This window comes from Anopheles coluzzii, chromosome 2 (assembly GCF_943734685.1).
Source record: "Anopheles coluzzii chromosome 2, AcolN3, whole genome shotgun sequence".
Taxonomy (NCBI): domain Eukaryota; kingdom Metazoa; phylum Arthropoda; class Insecta; order Diptera; family Culicidae; genus Anopheles; species Anopheles coluzzii.
The window spans coordinates 40527118-40545943 of NC_064670.1; the positions used below are offsets into that span (position 1 = coordinate 40527118).

An 18826-nucleotide genomic window follows, 5' to 3' on the forward strand; every position below is an offset into this window, starting at 1 on the left:
ATACCTCACATAGGGTTTACATTTTACGGGACAGGTAAACAGTCTTGATGATGCAAGCTGTTAGACATTGATTTGAAAATAATTGTCCTCTCCCTTTCATGCACAAAAACACACACACATGCCACAATTGCGTGTACGTGGTGTGTTGGAATGCTGGTTAGTATACTGTTAAAGCAAAAATACTGTTTTCGAAGCAAAGATACAATATGAACAAAATACGGCTGAAGGGTTTTGTGTCGTTTGCAGTTCCACTAATTAAAAATAATATTTGCTTCCCTTTGCAATATCATGCAGTCCACTACCATCAACGGCCACCGACAGCGTGTGGCGTGAATGAGGCCACCTGCATGAACGGAAACTGCATTCTGAAGTCGCAGATCTGCGACGGGCGACAGGACTGTGCCGACAATTCGGACGAAAACGGCTGCAGCCATAAGGACCTATGTGAACCGAACCAGTTCAAGTGCCGCAACCGCAAGTGCGTACTGAAGACGTGGCTGTGCGATGGTGAGCAGGACTGTGGGGACGGTTCCGATGAGGAGAACTGTGCAACGCTGCCACCAAACGCACCGTGCCGGCACGACGAGTTCCAGTGCCGGGACGGCCAATGCATCCCGAAGTCATTCCAGTGCGATACTCATCCCGACTGTCAGGACAAATCGGACGAAGTTGGCTGCAGTAAGTATAGAAGAGTCCCCTTGGCAAGGAGCAAAGTTAACAGGTGTGATAAAAAAACCCAACTTTTTCCATACTCCAGTGGCTCCGGCTGTAATTCAACCACCACCACCATCGCTATCGATCATTGCTGGCGGTGTGCTGAATATCACCTGCCGTGCTACTGGTGTGCCGGTACCGCTGATCGTGTGGCGACTGAACTGGGGACACGTGCCCGAAAAGTGTACCTCGCGCAATGACCAGGGCTTCGGCCGGCTGACCTGCGAGGACATGCAACCCATCGACTCCGGTGCGTACTCGTGCGAGATCATCAACACGATGGGCACACACTTTGTGTCGCCGGACACGATCGTGATCGTAACGGGCAGTGGTCCTGTGTGCCAGCAGGGCACATTCAACAGCCAGGCACGCAACCCGTCCGACTGCATCAACTGTTTCTGCTTCGGTGTTACGACCTCCTGCAACAGTGCCGATCTGTACACGTACGCGGTAAGTAATCGTTTGCGAAGGGGTTTGCGCTACACATGGTTGGGGGTTCGTCGCCTAGCTTCAATTTCGTTCCCTCTTTCTTGTGTAGCTGAAACCGCCTGTGTCGTCGCTGACGATCGTCGGCGTCGAAGGACCGTGGAGTGGACGCAGGGAGTTGGTCGTGGGCGAGTTTGAGAATCACAATCTCACCGCCCAGCGTCACGGAGTACAGCTGCGCCTAACGAACCTTGTGCCGGGACGACGGGTGCCGTACTACTCGCTACCGGAAGAGTACAAGGGCAACCAGCTCAAGTCGTACGGTGGATCGATTCGCTACGATGTCGAATATGACGGTACCGGCCGTCCCGTGAATGCGCCGGACGTAATTCTTAAGGTACGATATCTCCAACGCCTTTAATAATCAAGCAATTCAACATTAGATGTGTTAACTCTACGCTCATCGCTTCAATTTAGGGCAACGGAATGAGTTTGGTACATTGGCACAGTGGCACATTCTATCCGGACATCAAGAACCACGTTTCCGTCAGCCTGCTGCCGGGCAACTGGGTACGCCCGGACCGATCGCCGGCCACTCGCGAAGACATCATGATGGCACTGGCGAGTATCGAAAGCATCCTGATACGCATGCAGTACGTGGACGGCATCGAGCGTAACATCGAGCTGGTAAACGTTATGATGGATTCGGCTGCCCACGACGACCGTGGACTGGGCTCGGCCTCGCTGGTCGAACAGTGCCGCTGTCCGGCCGGGTACCGCGGGCTGTCCTGCGAGAGCTGCGACTATGGCTACGTGCGCCAAAACAGCGGGCCCTGGCTGGGGCGCTGCGTGAAGCGTGAGAGAGAATGCCAGCCAGGCTACTACGGTGACCCGAACCGTGACATTCCCTGCGCACCGTGCCCCTGCCCGGTGGCGGGTGAGAAGTCGCGCGCCCGCTCCTGCTACCTGGACAGCCGGGACAATGTCGTGTGCCAGTGCGACCGTGGCTATGCTGGCGAGCGGTGCATGGAGTGTGAGGACGGGTACGTGGGCAATCCGCTCGGCGAGGGATGCTTCCCGCGCCCGGTAACGAACTGTAACGCGCTCGGCACGGAACGCATCGGCTCGGACAGACGGTGCTACTGCAAGCCGGGCATCGAAGGAACGTACTGCGATCGATGCGCCGCGCAGCACTTTTACATGCACGAGAAGGGCTGTGTCGAGTGCTTCTGCATGGGGCTGACGAACGTGTGCAGCAGCACCACCTGGGTCCGCGATACCATCCACGCCTCGTTCGCGGACGGCCGGTCCGGGTTCTCGCTCATTTCCGACTACACCAACCCGTCGATCGTGGCCAACGCGCTGCCCGTGTCGAACCGGGAGATCGTGTACCGCAACTTTGGCGCCAGCGATGACACCTTCTACTGGCGACTGCCCAACCAGTATGTAACAAGTTTCGCAAAACCGACCTGGAACGGATGTACTTTAAGTCTAACCTTTCATTTGCTTCCAGATTCTTGGGCAACAAGCTAACCTCGTTTGGCGGCCATCTGAACTACACGCTGCGCTACACTCCCCACTCTTCGGGCGGTATCTCACGGAACAGTTCTCCGGACGTCGTGCTGCATAGCGTAAGTGTCCCTAGGAAGGCAATATTCCGATGCCATGTGAACCGGTGTTGTTACCTTAAATTCGCATTTCTCGTTCACGCAGGGCAACAAAATTAAGCTGCATCACTATCGCACCAACAGCCCCATTTCTCCGTACGGCTCGAACACCCACTCGGTGTCGATAGTGGAGGACGAGTGGCAAAACTATGAGGATGGCAATGCGGCCACGCGAGAGTACCTGCTGATGGCACTAGCGAACGTTAGTGATATCTTCATCAAGGCAACCTACAACACGGTTTCGAACGAAGCAGCCCTGTCGTACGTGAGTCTGGACATTGCTCGCGACTCACCGTACACGACTGGCGCCCGGGCCTGGCCGGTTGAGCAGTGCCAGTGTCCGACCGGTCACATTGGGCTGTCGTGCGAGGATTGCGCGCCCGGCTACTACAAGGGCGACCAGGGCATCTATCTGGGCATTTGCGAACCGTGCGCCTGTAACGGCCATTCGGATGAGTGTGACCCGCAGACCGGCGCCTGCATCAACTGCCGCGACAACACGTACGGCAACAACTGCGAGCTGTGCCGCCCACCGTACGTTGGCAATGCGACCGTCGGCTCGCGCTACGACTGCACGCTCAGCCAGCCGGACCAGTCGTTTGACTGTCGCGAGTGCGACGTGCGTGGCTTTACCGGCAACTGTCAGCGGGGCTGCGAGTGCAAGCAGCTGGTCGAGGGCCGTCGGTGCGACCAGTGCCGCGAAGGTTCGTTCGGTCTCGGCACGCAGCACGAAACGGGCTGCGTGGAGTGTTTCTGCTCCGGCGTGACGAAATCGTGCGGCAGCTCCAACCTGTACCGCGAGGAGCTGCCCGTCATTGTCGACGCGTACGACAACACGATCACGCTGACCGATCGGGAGGGTACGCTGCTGGAGAGCAGAAACTTCGCCATCAACCCGAGCATCAATGAGATCAGCTACACGTTCCGCGATCGGGAAACGTACTACTGGAGCCTGCCGAACCTGGTGCTGGGCAATCAGGTCCTCTCGTACGGTGCGAATCTCACCGTCACGCAGTACGTCGAGGGTGGCCGTCCGCTGGCTGATCAGGACATCATCCTGATCGGCAGTGGTATGAAGCTGGCCTGGTCTCGCGAGTACTACGACGATGGTGTAAGTAATCGTGAGTCGTGAGCGGAGTTCAAATTGCTTCATGATGTTGGATATTTCTTCCAGACCTACGCCGTACCGCTGGTTGAGCACAATTGGATCGTTATCAACCGCCGAAACTCGTACCCAGCTTCACGAGGTGATATGCTGACCGTGCTGTCGAACTTGGAGCACATTCTGATCCGTGCCACCACCAAGGAATCCACCTCGGTGTCTAGACTGAGTGACATTACCCTCGGCACGGCTATACCAACGCGCACGCCCTATCCGGCAGTGGAAGTAGAAATGTGCCGCTGTCCTCCGGGATATCGTGGCACTAGCTGCGAGGTAAGGGCTAAATAATTAACGAAGAAACTCCAAACTGAGTGGAGATTGGCTAAACTTTTTGCCGTTTTCTGCTCGCACTCTTGCAGCAATGTGAGGATCTGCACTATCGAGACATTTACGATCGATCGGCCGGTTTGCTCGGTGCCTGCAAGCCCTGCCCGTGCAATTACGAGAATGCCGACTCGTGCCAGATGGACAACCGCGGTGTCGTTGTGTGCAACTGCAGAGAAGGGTACAGCGGTGACAATTGTGACAACCGTAAGTATTTTGGTTTTTCATGTCGATCCCCCCCCTCGCTCAACGGATGATCGCATGCAATGAAGCTGGCATTCGCCTTACGATGTTTTATTCTTCACATTACGCCTTACCTTGGGATATTGTTCACTTCTATTTCTATTTCTTTAATCACATAATGCACTCTGGGTAACGCTGCGTTTTGCAGACAATCGTTTTAAAATGTCTTACATTTCCAAAAATCACTAAAAATTTACACACACACACTAAACGGGTTGCTTCCATGATGGTAAGATAATTTCCATGGGTTTCACATAATCTCTCATCTTGATTTCCTTATTTACAACTCATCCTTCTAACATACAAAAATACACGCACACATACATGCATCTACTCTGCATCTGTAACAAAACCACAAATCATCGCTAACGTACGGGATATGACGATCCATCGCATGCATCATGATCTAGGGTTACCTAAACGTCCGAGACCGGCTAACAGTAGGGCTCCTACCAAAGTTGACTGCACAAATAATGCCTTCGTGTTCACGTCAAAGAACGGTATCTTCAATCAATACCAAAAATGTGATACAGAGGGAGTGGAGATTGGCGTAATGTACAAGAGCAAGCGATCGAACGAAGGTTTTTGGTTTTTTTTTGTTTACCGATCTCTTTTTGTCTGTACTTGTTTTAGTATGCGCTTGTTGGGCTAACCATACTGCTACACTAAACGCCTCCGATCGCGACCAGTAACACATTCAATTAACCAACCAAGTAGTCCAATATTAGACACATTTTCGTCCGTAACAACAGTATCGTGTCAAAGGTGTCAAACTAACAATGATCCGCTTTCAACAACTCGTTAGCTACTCGAGTATCTAACCAATGCATTAGTAGGCACACATTGTTAATCATGCCACCAACAAAGAATTCTTACCCCAAAACACCCGCCGTTTGGAGTTCAAAATTTAATGCTTCGATTTGCTACGTCTTTCCTCTGTAAAGAACTCGACACTCGTCCAACTGTACCTCCACGAAACCCGGTAATCGAAGTGGTCATCAACGTACCGTCGATTAAGATTGTCGAAATTGGTGAAGATTTCCGTGCCGACTGTACAGCGCATCACGTCGTATCGCAGGTAAGATGCCCCTTAAGTTTGTCTGATACTGGTGCGAATCGGAAACTAAGCCAGATCATCCCCTCCCACAGAGCCCGATCGATGTACAATGGACGCGCAAGAATGGACGCTTGCCGGACAGTGCCTACACGGACGGTGGTACGCTAGTGATTACGAACATCCAAATTAAGGACGGTGGTTTGTACGTGTGTAAGGCGAGCAGTGGTACCGAAGTCGTCTACAAGCAGGTCACCATCAACGTCAGCAGTAAGTGATCACTTTACCCAGCATGACGGATTCCCTATGATAGCAACATTTCTGTTACCCTCTGTGCTATGTCTATTCTTCCCCAAGAACAAGGATCCGCCAAGCCGACAGTGCTGCTGTCGCAGCCATTCATCGACCAGGACGAGCATCTCTCGGCCGAAGTGCTCTGCACTGCCACCGGCTATCCCACACCCACCATTACCTGGGAACGAGTCGATCAGCCCCTACCATACCACGCGGTCACCGAACGTGGACTGTTGCGTTTCAGCGCGCTGCGACAGCAGGATGCTGGCACGTACCGTTGCGTTGCCCGTAACGACGTCGGTGAGTCCGATACCCTGCTGACCGTGTACGTACGGCCAGCGGTTGGCCCAACCTTGCCGCCATCCTATCCCACGGAGATGGAGCGCGTAGAGATCTCGCCGAGCAGCTTCGACGGACAGCCGGGTGAGGTGATCAGGCTCATCTGTCGCTGCTCGCCGACGGCCCAGGTTGTCTGGAGCAAGCTGGGAGAGCGCCAGCTGCCCAGCAACGCGGACGTGCGCAACGAAATGCTCATCATCGAGCACGCATCGCAGGAGAACACCGGTCGGTATAGCTGTACCGCGTACTTCCCGAACGGACGCACCAAGACCTCCACGGTGGATGTAGTCATTGCCGATAACAATGTGCTACCACCGTCGAACAAGTAAGGCAAAGCGTCGCACGATGAGCTTACGAGCTTAGAACGATGACACCCGTTGGCTCAACCGTCTTTCTATTGCAGGGTGGCGCCACGAGTGAATCCACTGAACAAAAACTACGTCGTACTGCAAGGGGCCGACTTTTCGCTTTCGTGTGAAGCCACCGGCACACCGTACCCAACGGTCAAGTGGACGCTTAGCGGCAAGACGTTTGAAAGCAACGTCCAACAGAGCGGCAACGTGCTGCGCATCTTCAACGCCCAGCCAAGCAACGGTGGCGTGTACATCTGTGTCGCCAGCAACGAGGAGGGCATGGATCGTGCCTACACCGTCGTAGAAATTGATCGTAAGTACACGGGGGAAAAAGGGTTTTTTGATTAGATACGGTGGTAAGACAAGACCTTAACAATAACGCGTTCCAAACCTCTATTTCGTGTTGCAAGCTCTCGAAGCGATAACTGGTAACATTTGCAATAATCTCCCATCACTAAAGCAAACTCGCCCCTCATTCACCAAATGCTTCATCGTAAATGATCCCTTCTTTTCGCAGGTCGGGAAAAGCCTGTCCTCGAGATCTACCCGAGCGAACCGCAAACGATTAAGGTGGGCGAATCGGTGCGTCTGAGCTGCCGGGCTTCGGCCGGCGTCCCGTACCCATCGATCACCTGGGTGCGCAAGGATCGTATGCCGCTGTCATCTCGCTTCACCAACGATGCGGAAGGAGTTATCACGTAAGCATCTGATCCGAACCGACTCTCTCGCTGTACAAACATCAAACCGCTTTACTCCACCACCCCAACAGGCTGCGCGATGCCTCGCTGGAAGATGCGGGCGAGTACGAATGCCGGGCGGATAATGCAGCCGGGTCGGCCATACTGTCCACCACGATCGAGGTGCTGCAACCTCCGATAATTCGGCTGCAACCGAGCGAGAGCCACAAGATCACGGAGAACGACGAATTCACCATCCACTGCTCGGCGACCGGCAAACCGGCCCCGATGGTAACGCTGTTGCCACCGCCGGGTGCCTCGCGGTCGCACCTACGCCAGCAGACCGAGGGACTGCGCGAGGTAACGCTGTACCTGCACCAGGCCGAGCTGAACGATGCCGGCACGTACGAGTGTACTGCCAAGAATGCGGCCGGCGAAGATTCCCAGTACTTGTCGCTGCAGGTGGACCCGAAACGGGGTGACGTCGGACCCCACGACGACGACGACAGGCCACCGTCGTACTATCCGCCGCGTCTGCCACCGACACGGCCGCCGGGCCCTTCCTCACAACCGATCGCCTACACCTACAAGGCCATTCTCGGCGAGCAGGCGCACCTGATGTGCAACGAGGAGTTCCGCAGCACCCGCACCGAATGGCGCCGCAGCGACGGACGCCCCCTGCCGTACGGGTCGATCGTGCGCGGCGGCAATCTGACGATCGAGAGCACCGGCCACGATGCGGCCGGCATGTACGATTGCGTCACCTTCCCGTCCCCGTCGCAGCCGGTCACGATAGTGCGCATCATGGTGGAGGTCATCTCGCTGCCCAAGATTAGCTTCAGCCCGCAGATGCCGATGACGGTGCGACCGGGCGACGCGGTGGACATCCTGTGCAACGTCACGAGCGACGTAGCGTACGAGGTGAAATGGCACCGCAAGGATAACCTGCCGCTGCCGCCGACGGTGCAGGCGTACGGTAACTATCTGCGGTTCAGCAGCATCGCGCCGGAGGATGCCGGTCGCTACTACTGCCACGTCCGGAACCAGTTCGGCGAGACGGAGAAGGCCGCCGAGGTGGTCGTTAACAGTAAGCATGCTTTCGTTACTTCTACGCCAGTGTTGAGGACAGAGTCCTTCAAACATCATCGCCTGATGTTCGTAAGCTAATCTTTTAACTGTCTCAACTGTGTTTCTCCAACTAGAAAATGAGCTCATGCCGGAACCTCCAATAGTGGGCAAGCGGTACCACCAGGCGTCTCTAGGTGCGGCGATACGCTTGGACTGTAAGCTGCCGGCCGGTGCACCGTACGTCAATGTGCGGGTAAGTTCAGTAAATAACCAAACAAAATAAAAACAAATAGGGTGCCGCGCCATAGACGCTAGTGGCCGTCTGTAACATATATTTGCTGATATTGGATTGGTTTCTCAATGTCTTGTACCTCGTCGCAGTACAACTGGAATCGCCTGGAACGCACCCTCCCGCCAACGGCTAGGATTGTCGCCAACGGTAGAGAGTTGCACCTGTTCAATCTCGAGCCGGAAGATGCTGGTACATACCAGTGCGGCATGTCCTATCCGGACGGCACGGTCGTGTACGATTCTATAGTGCTAACGGTCGGTAAGTATAAGTAGGCATCGCGCATTGTTTTGCGCAAAAGGAACCGGTAGTGTAGCGCACAACCAAACAAAGCAAATCCTTCGACGCAAAACCCCAGATTGACAAGCGGTGATGGTGGTGGGAGCTTTAAGCGAATCAAAAACACCCAGAAACAGTACACCGCGTTCCAACCAGCAGGCAGCGCACCCCAAGGCAATTGGGGAAAGCAAGAAAACAGGCAGAAGGCGAAACCAAATCGAACAGTTTTAACGCATCGTCTTTGGGAGAGATCGCTTAAGGATCATGGGTTAGAAACTATCGTTTCCAATGCTGCTTCGATGTCTAGATAATCTTTCAAAATTTTAGCTACGCTTCGTTAGTTTGTTGTTTTTTTCCCACATCCAAAAAAAGCCCTGTAGAAGTAATTGTAAAAGATTCAAGCGCTATAGCGTAGTTTAAATTTTGAGAACAGCCAGTAGCCTTCCTAGTACTTGGCATCTTGGAACGTATGGAACGTAAGCACAGGACACAGGTCAGAGGTTAGATTTTATATTAATAGATATTTTTATCGAGCATGCTGTTGTATCATTTCAACGTTTCCAAGCAGAAGATATTAATACTGGACAGGGAACATTTAATAGGTATTTCGAACGATCGGGCGGTTTGCGAATCGTACTTTCACGAGCGTTCAGCTACATTTCTTTTGCCCACCCAGTGAATGTACATAGGACAGTGACAAGGGGGCATGCGGTTTAGTGAACGAAGGGATTTGTTCATATGATTCACTGCTCGAAGGGAGACGGTACAGGTTTTGTAATGCTTGGCCTTAAATGCCTTTAAACCCACCACGCATATGCTATGCGCTAAGGTAACAGGATATAACAGCCTTTACTCCAATAAGTTACCACATATATATATACAACAAGAATGATAACATTATGACACGAAGGCGACATTCGTTTATATAGCGCAACACAAAGTAACTCTCTAACTGCCATTCATAGTGAGGCAATACGACGGTATTAAGGGAGTGGGAATAAATAGTAGCGTCTCTTTACTATGGTGATTGATATTCCGTTTGCAAGAACAACCAAATACTGCCACCCTGCCGTGTTTAAAAGTACAGCACATAAAAGATAAAACAAAACAAGCAAATCACACATGCGCTTTGTGGCGTCAAAACTTTTACACATTTAGTACAGCACATACAAACAAACAAACACCCGCCCTCCTGGTAGAAAATCATAGTGAGTCGTACGCAAACATAGTACACGTTGTCTTTACCTTCGGCTCGCGTGGGTCGGAGATTAGTATGCCCTTTCGTAGTAGCTGTAAGAGGTGATTAACAGTGCAGCATCGTGCAGCATCCGCATGTTTCCCATCGTGCTAGCAACACACTAGAAGAATTTTACTTCAGCATGAGGATGCTCTTCCTCTTCTTCCACGGCTGCCAGGCCTAAGAAAGGTTCGGTAGCTCCGCAGTGCGCTAGGCAGCGATCTTTTGCGTGCAGAATGGGGCAAAACATTGTTGCGCAGCGCACTGGATACTAGTAGGTTCGATTTATGTCCCCTCCCCACCCGTACATACTGCAACATGTTACTAGCATACGATTACTGCAACCCACCCTCCTCCCTCTTACCCTGTTCATGCACACCAACACACGCAAACACCCGCCAAAACACACATATACACACAAGCACACCGTATACTTATGTTTGTACTTGTTTAAACATTGCGCATAGAATCATAGTGTTATGAATGACTAACCGCCTACAAATGTTGAGCTGTTGTTTGTACCCCACACACACACACAACCTCCCCCCAGCTATACTTAGATGGTAGTAAATGCAGTAAAGGGAACCGGCAAGGCGTAGGCAAAGCCTTGGAACGTACACAATAAGGATAACAAGCAGAACACAACCGGAAATGGGACAATAAAATAACAGACCAATATTACTAATGAAAAATCATCACCGATCTCGCCCAGTCTCTCTCTCTCTCTCTCTCTCTCTCTCTCTCTCTCTCTCTTGCTCTCTCTTTCTCTTTCTCTCTCTCTCACACACACTTTTTCTGTCAATCCCTCTCTCTTTCTCTCTCTCCCTCTCTCTTTCTCTCTCTCTCACAACTCTTACTCTCTTTTTCGATCAATCTCTCTCTTCACTGTTTTCCCTGTTTCACCTCATTGCTTTCAAAACATCCAACGATCACCGCCATCCACTGTGAGTGATCTATTTCTTGAACATGAAATGGCACAACGTCTTCCAGAGCTTGGCAAAGAAATGAATCACTACGGTCGGTGTTACGTTGATGCAAAATTTAGGGTACCAGCACTAGAGATGTCCTGTGAACGATCGAACGATTTCAGTCATTTGTAGTGTTTGTTCCTCCTCCTCCCAGTCAATTGGTAGTTGCTTATTCATCTCTGTGCACCAACAAACAACAGATTTTCACCAACACCTGCCGATAACATTACAGAGCCCCTCGCCATGGCACTTCCTTGTTATGTTACTGTTTTCACAACCCGGGGTCGTTTGCCCCAGTCGGTAGTGTCCCTTAGATGTGAGATGAGTTTGTTATGTGTGCACTTGTATGAGGGTAACCTTATGTGTGTAGCTTTGAGTGTGTGTGTTTTGCTACTACAGCGTGGCAATCATCATCATCATTATCAGCATCACATATACGCTTGCTGCGCCAAGTGCTGCGCCAAGTGCTGCTGCGTGACACATGCACGGCATGCGGAGTATCCCGTCCATTTGCAATCTTAGAAAAACACACACACACACACACGTTCATAGTGACACACACACCCACCCATGAGCACTAGCAGCACGACGCACCGCCAACAACTCACCTTCACTTGTGTCACCGCACCAACGCCTGTCATACAAGACATCTTCACCACTACTTCCACTTAGCGCCGCACTTAGTCGAATACTGCCACCGGCCCAATTACGTTTCGGATGATCCTGATTCGGCAACCAGCACCGTATGTACGATTGTATGCCAAACCAAAAATTGAAGCTGTTCAAAATTCAATTTCGCTCCGATGCAGTATTTGGTGAATGCAACACAACACTTTCACCCGCCACATCTTTTTGGCTTGCAAAAAAAAAGTACACAAAAAACCAAAACAAAAACCTTTGAAATTTCCAAACGATTGATCCGTTACGGTGCGTAATCATTTCCGTTCGGTTCCTTCCACGATTGCTCACAAACAATCATCGCGTGGGCAATAGGTAGAGATATATTGAATGCTACCACCGGTTTGCCGACACCTGCGCCGGAACTGTGCGCGCCGAGCACGTGCGGCGATGGCGTCCTGTGGCTTTGCCGCGCCAGTCCGGCCCGGTGCAATGGCACCTTCTTCATGTGCTGCGTACAGTACGATCGGGCGCGGCGCGTCGGCGCCCAAGAGCGGACGATGGTGCCCCGGTTGGGACGGGCCGATGATACCAGACCCACGGTCAAGGATGCTGCGACGGTGGCGGATGTCCGGCGTCCGCCGCCGCACCGTCTTCTACCACCAACGCACCATCATTTCGGTTTGTTATTATGAATATGACTTTTCATTTTTTTCCCCGCCCTTTTCTTTCCCTCTGTATATCTGTCCGTCTGTCTATCTGTCTGTCTGTCTGTCTGTCTGTCTTTGTGTCCCTTTAGTTTACCTGTGCCAAACCGCCCCCCACTAGTGCCTATTACTTATCCGTATTTATCCGTGCAATTTGTAGTAGCGCACCCAAACTAGCAGTGGTAGTTGACGTCGTAGTTAGTCCCGCGTCCACCATGCTGTGTCAGTGTCACTACCGAATCTCGCCATCAACATGCGAAGCCTACAAGCGCGACCGTACTTTGCCAGCTACTCCGCAAACTGTGTCGCGTCAGTCGTGCGCCGTCCGTCCAGGCGTGTCAAAATTCCAAATTCCACCTCGGATCCTTACTTGGCCCTACGTGCCGAGAGCACGTAGTGTGTGTGTGTGTCTGTGAGTGCCCGATCGTGCTCGCTGCTAATCGTAATCGGAATACCATATCTCGGAGACATTTGCGAGCAGTTTCGGTGGAGTATCTACGCCATTTCTTCATCCAACTTTCGCTGTGTGTGTAGCTTTCATTGTGTTTCCCCCTGTATGTTGTGTGCGAGTGTGATTAGCAGTGTAGATGTTGTTTCGTTTTTGTTTCGCTTGCCTTAATCGTTCATACGTTCCGTTCAATGTGGTCTTCTTAAAGCTGGAACTCGCGAAGAGAAGAGTTCGGAGTTCCTGTGTTCTGTGGTATATTTGACGCGCTGCAAACGGATGTGTGTACTAACTCGTTGTCTATTCACACGTAGATTTACATATTGTTGCTCTACGTTCAAATTATTCCCATATGAGCGATTTTGTATCGTATTGTACTTTTTTGCCACTATGTTTAAACTCCTAAACTTCTAAGAATTGTGAAGAGTCTTTTTGAAGAGATTGGAATGTCTGTAAGTAAATACGCCATTCCTAGAAGCATATCAACCAAAAGAAATGCGTCCGTTTTAAGTAGTATTGTTCCATCGTAATGAGCGCAGCGGAGCTTTGTGAGCGCATGGTAGCTCCACACAGAGCGGACAACGTTGTGTGAAATCCTTTCGAATATATCGAATAGTAATTGAAAACAAAAATGAAACAGTTATGAATTACCTCTCAAAATGCTGATTCGCCTATTAAGCTCTGCATTAAATTGTCGCTCATTTCGCTCAGTGTGGAGCAACCAGGTTTTTGCTGCAGAGCGCACGCACTCAGCTCCGAGTTTGACACGGAGCACGGAGCGAGTTTGACGAGGTAGCTCTTTCGTTCGCGACCCCAAAACTAACTGTAGAGCGCAATGTTTCCCTATTGTGTATAATCCGTTTGTTTCAAGCCCAACCAAATTCCAATGCACCACAAATTCGATGATATCCGACGGTATGTAAAACAGTTTAATTTGTCCCTTCCGTTTGCTTTTCATGTGTGTGAGTGTGCATACGCGTCTGTGCGTTTTTCCGCTTTTTTCCAGCAGCTGTGAGAACATGCTGTTTGGTGGAAAGGAAAAATCTTTCCTGATACTCCTTTCTATTAGCTGCTGTACTTTTCTTCGTCTGTCTTCTGTTTTTTTGTGTGCTTTTGTGTGTGTGTTTGTGTGCCACAGTTAATAGACGTTTTTGTTTGTCGCAATTGTTTTACTTTCTGAAAATAATTCCGTTTGTGACACTGTCCTACTGTAGCGTCTAGCTTTCTTTCCGATTGTCAATCACTTTTACAACAACGCTTTATCTGCTCCTTGTGGGTGTGTGTCAAACGCGTTCTGCACTGTGTTAGTAGCAAATGCCAATCCGTCAACATTTAGCATCACAATTCTACGAAACATCCTGGTTTCTGCTCTGGTTGAGATGTAAAAAACAGAACTGAAACAAAGACGAATCTCCTTGACTGTGCTAGCTTTATTGTTAACCGTGACGTTTCTAACCCATGCCTTAGCTAACCCATCATCTATGCCAACTCGTGTCCGTGCGTGCTAATAATCCATATGAACCATATCTACTAACTGTACGGTTGTGGGTTACTAACTAACGATTCATGTCTAACGGTGGGAACGGTGTGCTAATCAATTAGTCGGGAAGGTGGATATGTATATCTAGTCTAATATCAAGCTGGTAGAGAAATAACAGGTGATAGAAAATAAAAAAAGAACTCATAGAAATGCGTAAGCAGAAATAAATGAAGCAAAAAAAAAAACAAAGATTAAAAACACAGAACCTGTGTGCCACAAACGCCAGTAGTAGTGAATGTTATAAAACCACTATGTATCGAACAGCCTTAGTAACCGATTTGCAGCACAACGTTCCGGAGGACAGGGTGCCACGATTGCGTACCCAAGGCTTCGTGGCACTCCTCTCCCTGGCGGAACAACAATGCACTAACTAATTCGTGTGCTGTTCTACTTATTTTCAATACCTCAATACTCCGACACAGCTCCAGAGTCGCTGCCCGTGCTGCAGCTTGAACCCTCCCGCTCGATGGTACGACCGGGCGAGTCGCTCGTAGTGGATTGCAGCTCGTCGGCCGGCACTGGTGTACCGATCAAGTGGGAGAAATCGGACGGAACACCGCTACCGTATAACATTCACGTAAGCATCGAGAGCGCATTACAAAAGGGCAAGGGATGTTGCATATGGACACTTTTTCTTCTTATATCCCACACAACAGCAAGAAGGAAACCGACTGTACATTCAAAATGCGCGCGAAGATGACTCCGGCACGTACACGTGTGTGTGCTTCACCGAGGACGGTTTGCGCTACGTTTCCGACTTCCAGCTGGAGGTGGAGGAGAACACGATCTCGGATGTGCTGCCCCGCAGTACATCGCGGATGGAGTTTGCCGAGCGTGGCACTACGGTGAAGCTGCAGTGCAACACGGACCTGTATCCGACCACCTACCAGTGGTCACGCATCGATGGCGAGCTGCCCAACGATAGGGATACGCATGGTGTAAGTGTTTTAAAGTGCCGGAACGAGTCTGGTATCACTCTAACCGGGGACCATCTCTGTTCGCAGTCCATTCTAACGCTCACGAACGTGCAAGCCTCGGACGCCGGCAAGTACGTCTGCTCGGCAAAGCACGGCGGCCAGTCGGCGAACGTCGTCATCACGCTGGTGGTCAACAACGTGATCCCGTTCTTCCCGCAGTCGCCCCGCAGCTACATGGAGTTCAAGTCGTTCGATAACGTGTACTCCAAGTTCTACTTCGAGGTTTCCTTCAAGCCGGAAAAGATGAACGGGCTCATACTGTACGCGTCGCAGCGCCGCCCGAACCAGGACTACATCTCGCTGTCGCTCCGCAACGGCTACCCACAGTTCCGCTTCAACTTCGACGGCCAGCAGGTGGTGCTGCAGCCGGAGAAACCGGTGCACATGGGCCAATGGCACACGGTGAAGGTGAATCGCGTGCGCAACAACGGTTTCCTGCTGGTGGACGACCAAACGCCGGTCAACTTCCCGGACAGGCTGAAGTTCTACGGCCTTAACCTGGACGACCATCTGTTCGTGGGCGGCGTGCCACAGTTCGACCAGGTGCCGGCGTCCGCCGTTGAGTACAAGGAAGGCTTCGTCGGCTGCATCAGCCGGCTGAAGCTGAACGACCGGGAGGTGCAGCTGTACGAGGACGCACTGGAGACGGTCGGCATCACGACCTGCGAGCCGTGCGCCGACGATCCGTGCAAAAACTTCGGCACGTGTCTGGAGGCGCAGACGGCCCAAGGGTACAGCTGCATGTGCCGCGATGGGTACACGGGCACGAACTGCCAGCACGAGGGCGACGGCTGCAGCGACGATACGTGCGGCGTAGGCCGCTGCGAGGAGACGGACACGGGACCGGAATGCTACTGTCCGGTGCACAAGACGGGCGACCGTTGTCAGTACACCGAACACTACACGGACGCAACGCTTGCCTTTAAGGACGGCAGCTATGCAGCATACGAGTGAGTGTCATCCAAAGTTGGCTTGTTGGGACCTTCACACTGAATTTCGAACGCTTTCGGGGTATGTTTTGTTTCAGCAAATTCCAATCGAAACGAAGCATCCGCTTCCGCTTCAAGCCCGACTCGCTGGAGAATGGCATAATGTTCTATGCGGCGGAGCACGAGCAAGGATATGGAGATTTCATGGCCGTGCTGCTGAATAATGGTTTCGTTGAAATACGCTACAGTGTAGCCGGAAGTACGTTGCGATTATGATGCGATGCACTAAGTCACAGCATTTAATCATGGCTTTCTCCATTTACTTCCCACTCGTCCCACAGAGATGAAACCACTGATCGTACGATCGACCGTACCGATCGAGGCGGGCCAGTGGCATACGGTGTCTGCGGGACGCACCAAGGCCGGTATCGGCTATCTGCAGGTCGACGATGAGGCCGTCAACAACGAGATGTCCAACCGCAACACGCCGATTCTGCTGAAGACGAAGGTGTACGCCGGTGGCTACGATAAGCGTCTGCTGCTCAGCCAAGAGATTGGTGTCCGGCGCGGTTTTGAGGGTTGCATTGCCGAGGTTAGTGCATGATAAGTAGGGACTAGCTATATTCTTTGTTTTTTTGGCATGTTGATTAACCAACCAATGTGCTTTTTGTTCGCTTTACTTCGCGCAGCTGGAAACGTCCGGCAACAAGCTGAACATGATCGACGATATTCGAGACTCGGCGAACGTTTACCACTGTGGCCACGCGGACGGCCATCAGCCGGATCCGATCGACGTCGAAAGCCCCGTCACCTGCCGGCCGGGCCGCGGCGGATACGATTGCGACACCGTTACCGACATCTGTCTCGACCAGCGCCCGTGCGAGAACGGTGCGCTCTGCCAGACGCATGCGGGCGGCCAGAACTATACCTGCACCTGCGAGCCCGGCTATCTGGGCCAGCGGTGCGAAACCCAGTACACGGACATCGTCGCGTCCCGGTTCAGCGGCAACGGCTTCATCGAGGTCAGCCCGAAGGCGTTCAAGCACAGCGAAAGCCAGATCACGACCGAGTTCGCGATCATGTTCAGCGCGTACGAGCCGAACGGGCTGCTGATCTGGTACGGCCAGCGTAACGGTGAGGAGTTCCTCGGCAACGATTACGTCGCGCTGTCGCTGTCGAACGGCTACGTCGAGCTGACGATCCGCATGGACGGGCAGGAGTCGTACGTGCGCAACAGCGATGTGTACGTGGTCGACAACGAGCGGCACGTGGCGCTGGTCCGGCGGGAGCGCAACCAGTTCCATCTGCAGGTCGATTCGCTGACGGTGCACGGTGAAACGCGCCCGACCGGCAAGCAGACGATGGAAATACCCGGCAGCTTCTACGTCGGTACGTAACGAATGCGGCAAACGGCGTGCCCGATCACAATGTTTTGCAACGTGTGAATTTAAAACCACTGTACGTTGAATTCCTTCATTCTAGGCGGTGTTCCGGACGTCGAACGCGTTACCGGCAATCGGTTCAACGAGAGCTTCAATGGGTGCGTCTTCTCTGTGGAGAACAATGAGGGCAAGGCGATCTTACTGCGCGACTTTACCATCCGAACCGTCAACGTGGACGTGTGCGACGAGTAAGTATCGCCTGCTAGATCTCTTTAACATTCCAGCAGATTAAAGCACAATCTACAACGCATTACTAACATGAGTCGCACTTGCAAACGCATGCTTTCGAATGGATCCGTGGTAACTATCTCTTAACACTGACGCGCTTGCGCCATACAGTCCGTCTTGGATACCTTCCTCACTGCTTTATACCGATTTCGACGACATGGGCGACCCTTTGGGTCCCTATGAGTTTGATAAAATCGAGGAACCTCCACCAGTGCACATTATCTATCCCCGTCCGTTCAACGGTGCCCAACAGTTTGGCATGTCAATAGCGTGCTGGACTAGCACACTAGCGATACAGCTGGCGGTGATCTTATTATGCCATTCGCTAGCGACAAGCTGTCATGCGTTATGAAACGTCTATGACCCAAAACTTCCATAGACACCGTTAACGGTTATCCTAGCTAGAGCCTGCATCCTTATCCAATTCATCGCACAAGATGGCAAACCACATCACATGTACATACTAACCTTCACGTGCCGTTATTGTCCTACTTGCGCAAGCCATCACTGCTTTGTTAGCTGTATATCGTTCTGTTCTGTCCTGTCGCACGATCGATTGAAAGATCGTTGAATCAGTTTTGCCGTAGTCAATAGTCTATAGATGCGGGTGGTTCGCGTGGAGATCGTTACTGGCGAGCTACCGTATTATTCCCATGTTATTGTGAGCGGGCTATGTAGTTGTTGTAAACTTGCAGCCAGGACTGATGGACCACAGGTTGATGTTAATGTTTTGGTGAACGTGTACATAAATGATCGTTAACGTTATGACTGTTCCTATTATGCCTTCCTTTCGCGTATATTTATTTCATCTGTTAAGATCTGCTTCCATCTGGCTTTTGTTTCAAT

The 18826-nt window shown here is 51.7% G+C and overlaps 1 protein-coding gene across 25 annotated transcripts in view; it reads left to right on the top strand.

Annotated features, from left to right (window-relative positions):
• The window catches only part of LOC120948875 (basement membrane-specific heparan sulfate proteoglycan core protein), a 96576-nt gene that overhangs the window by 76084 nt on the left and 1666 nt on the right, over positions 1-18826 (top strand). For 24 of the 25 annotated variants that reach the window (XM_040365684.2, XM_049606619.1, XM_049606621.1 and 21 more), the window contains 24 exons: positions 295-678; positions 758-1164; positions 1253-1537; positions 1618-2582; positions 2654-2771; positions 2854-3918; positions 3982-4242; positions 4329-4500; positions 5481-5614; positions 5686-5860; positions 5948-6548; positions 6627-6889; positions 7094-7274; positions 7346-8340; positions 8456-8574; positions 8703-8871; positions 12088-12393; positions 14827-14981; positions 15061-15342; positions 15409-16331; positions 16409-16569; positions 16652-16902; positions 17000-17699; positions 17793-17940. In XM_040365684.2, coding sequence (XP_040221618.2) covers positions 295-678; positions 758-1164; positions 1253-1537; positions 1618-2582; positions 2654-2771; positions 2854-3918; positions 3982-4242; positions 4329-4500; positions 5481-5614; positions 5686-5860; positions 5948-6548; positions 6627-6889; positions 7094-7274; positions 7346-8340; positions 8456-8574; positions 8703-8871; positions 12088-12393; positions 14827-14981; positions 15061-15342; positions 15409-16331; positions 16409-16569; positions 16652-16902; positions 17000-17699; positions 17793-17940 — 9220 coding nt within the window. The remainder of the gene's footprint in view (positions 1-294; positions 679-757; positions 1165-1252; positions 1538-1617; positions 2583-2653; positions 2772-2853; positions 3919-3981; positions 4243-4328; positions 4501-5480; positions 5615-5685; positions 5861-5947; positions 6549-6626; positions 6890-7093; positions 7275-7345; positions 8341-8455; positions 8575-8702; positions 8872-12087; positions 12394-14826; positions 14982-15060; positions 15343-15408; positions 16332-16408; positions 16570-16651; positions 16903-16999; positions 17700-17792; positions 17941-18826) is intronic. The other variant, XM_040365698.2, reaches the window with a different exon arrangement.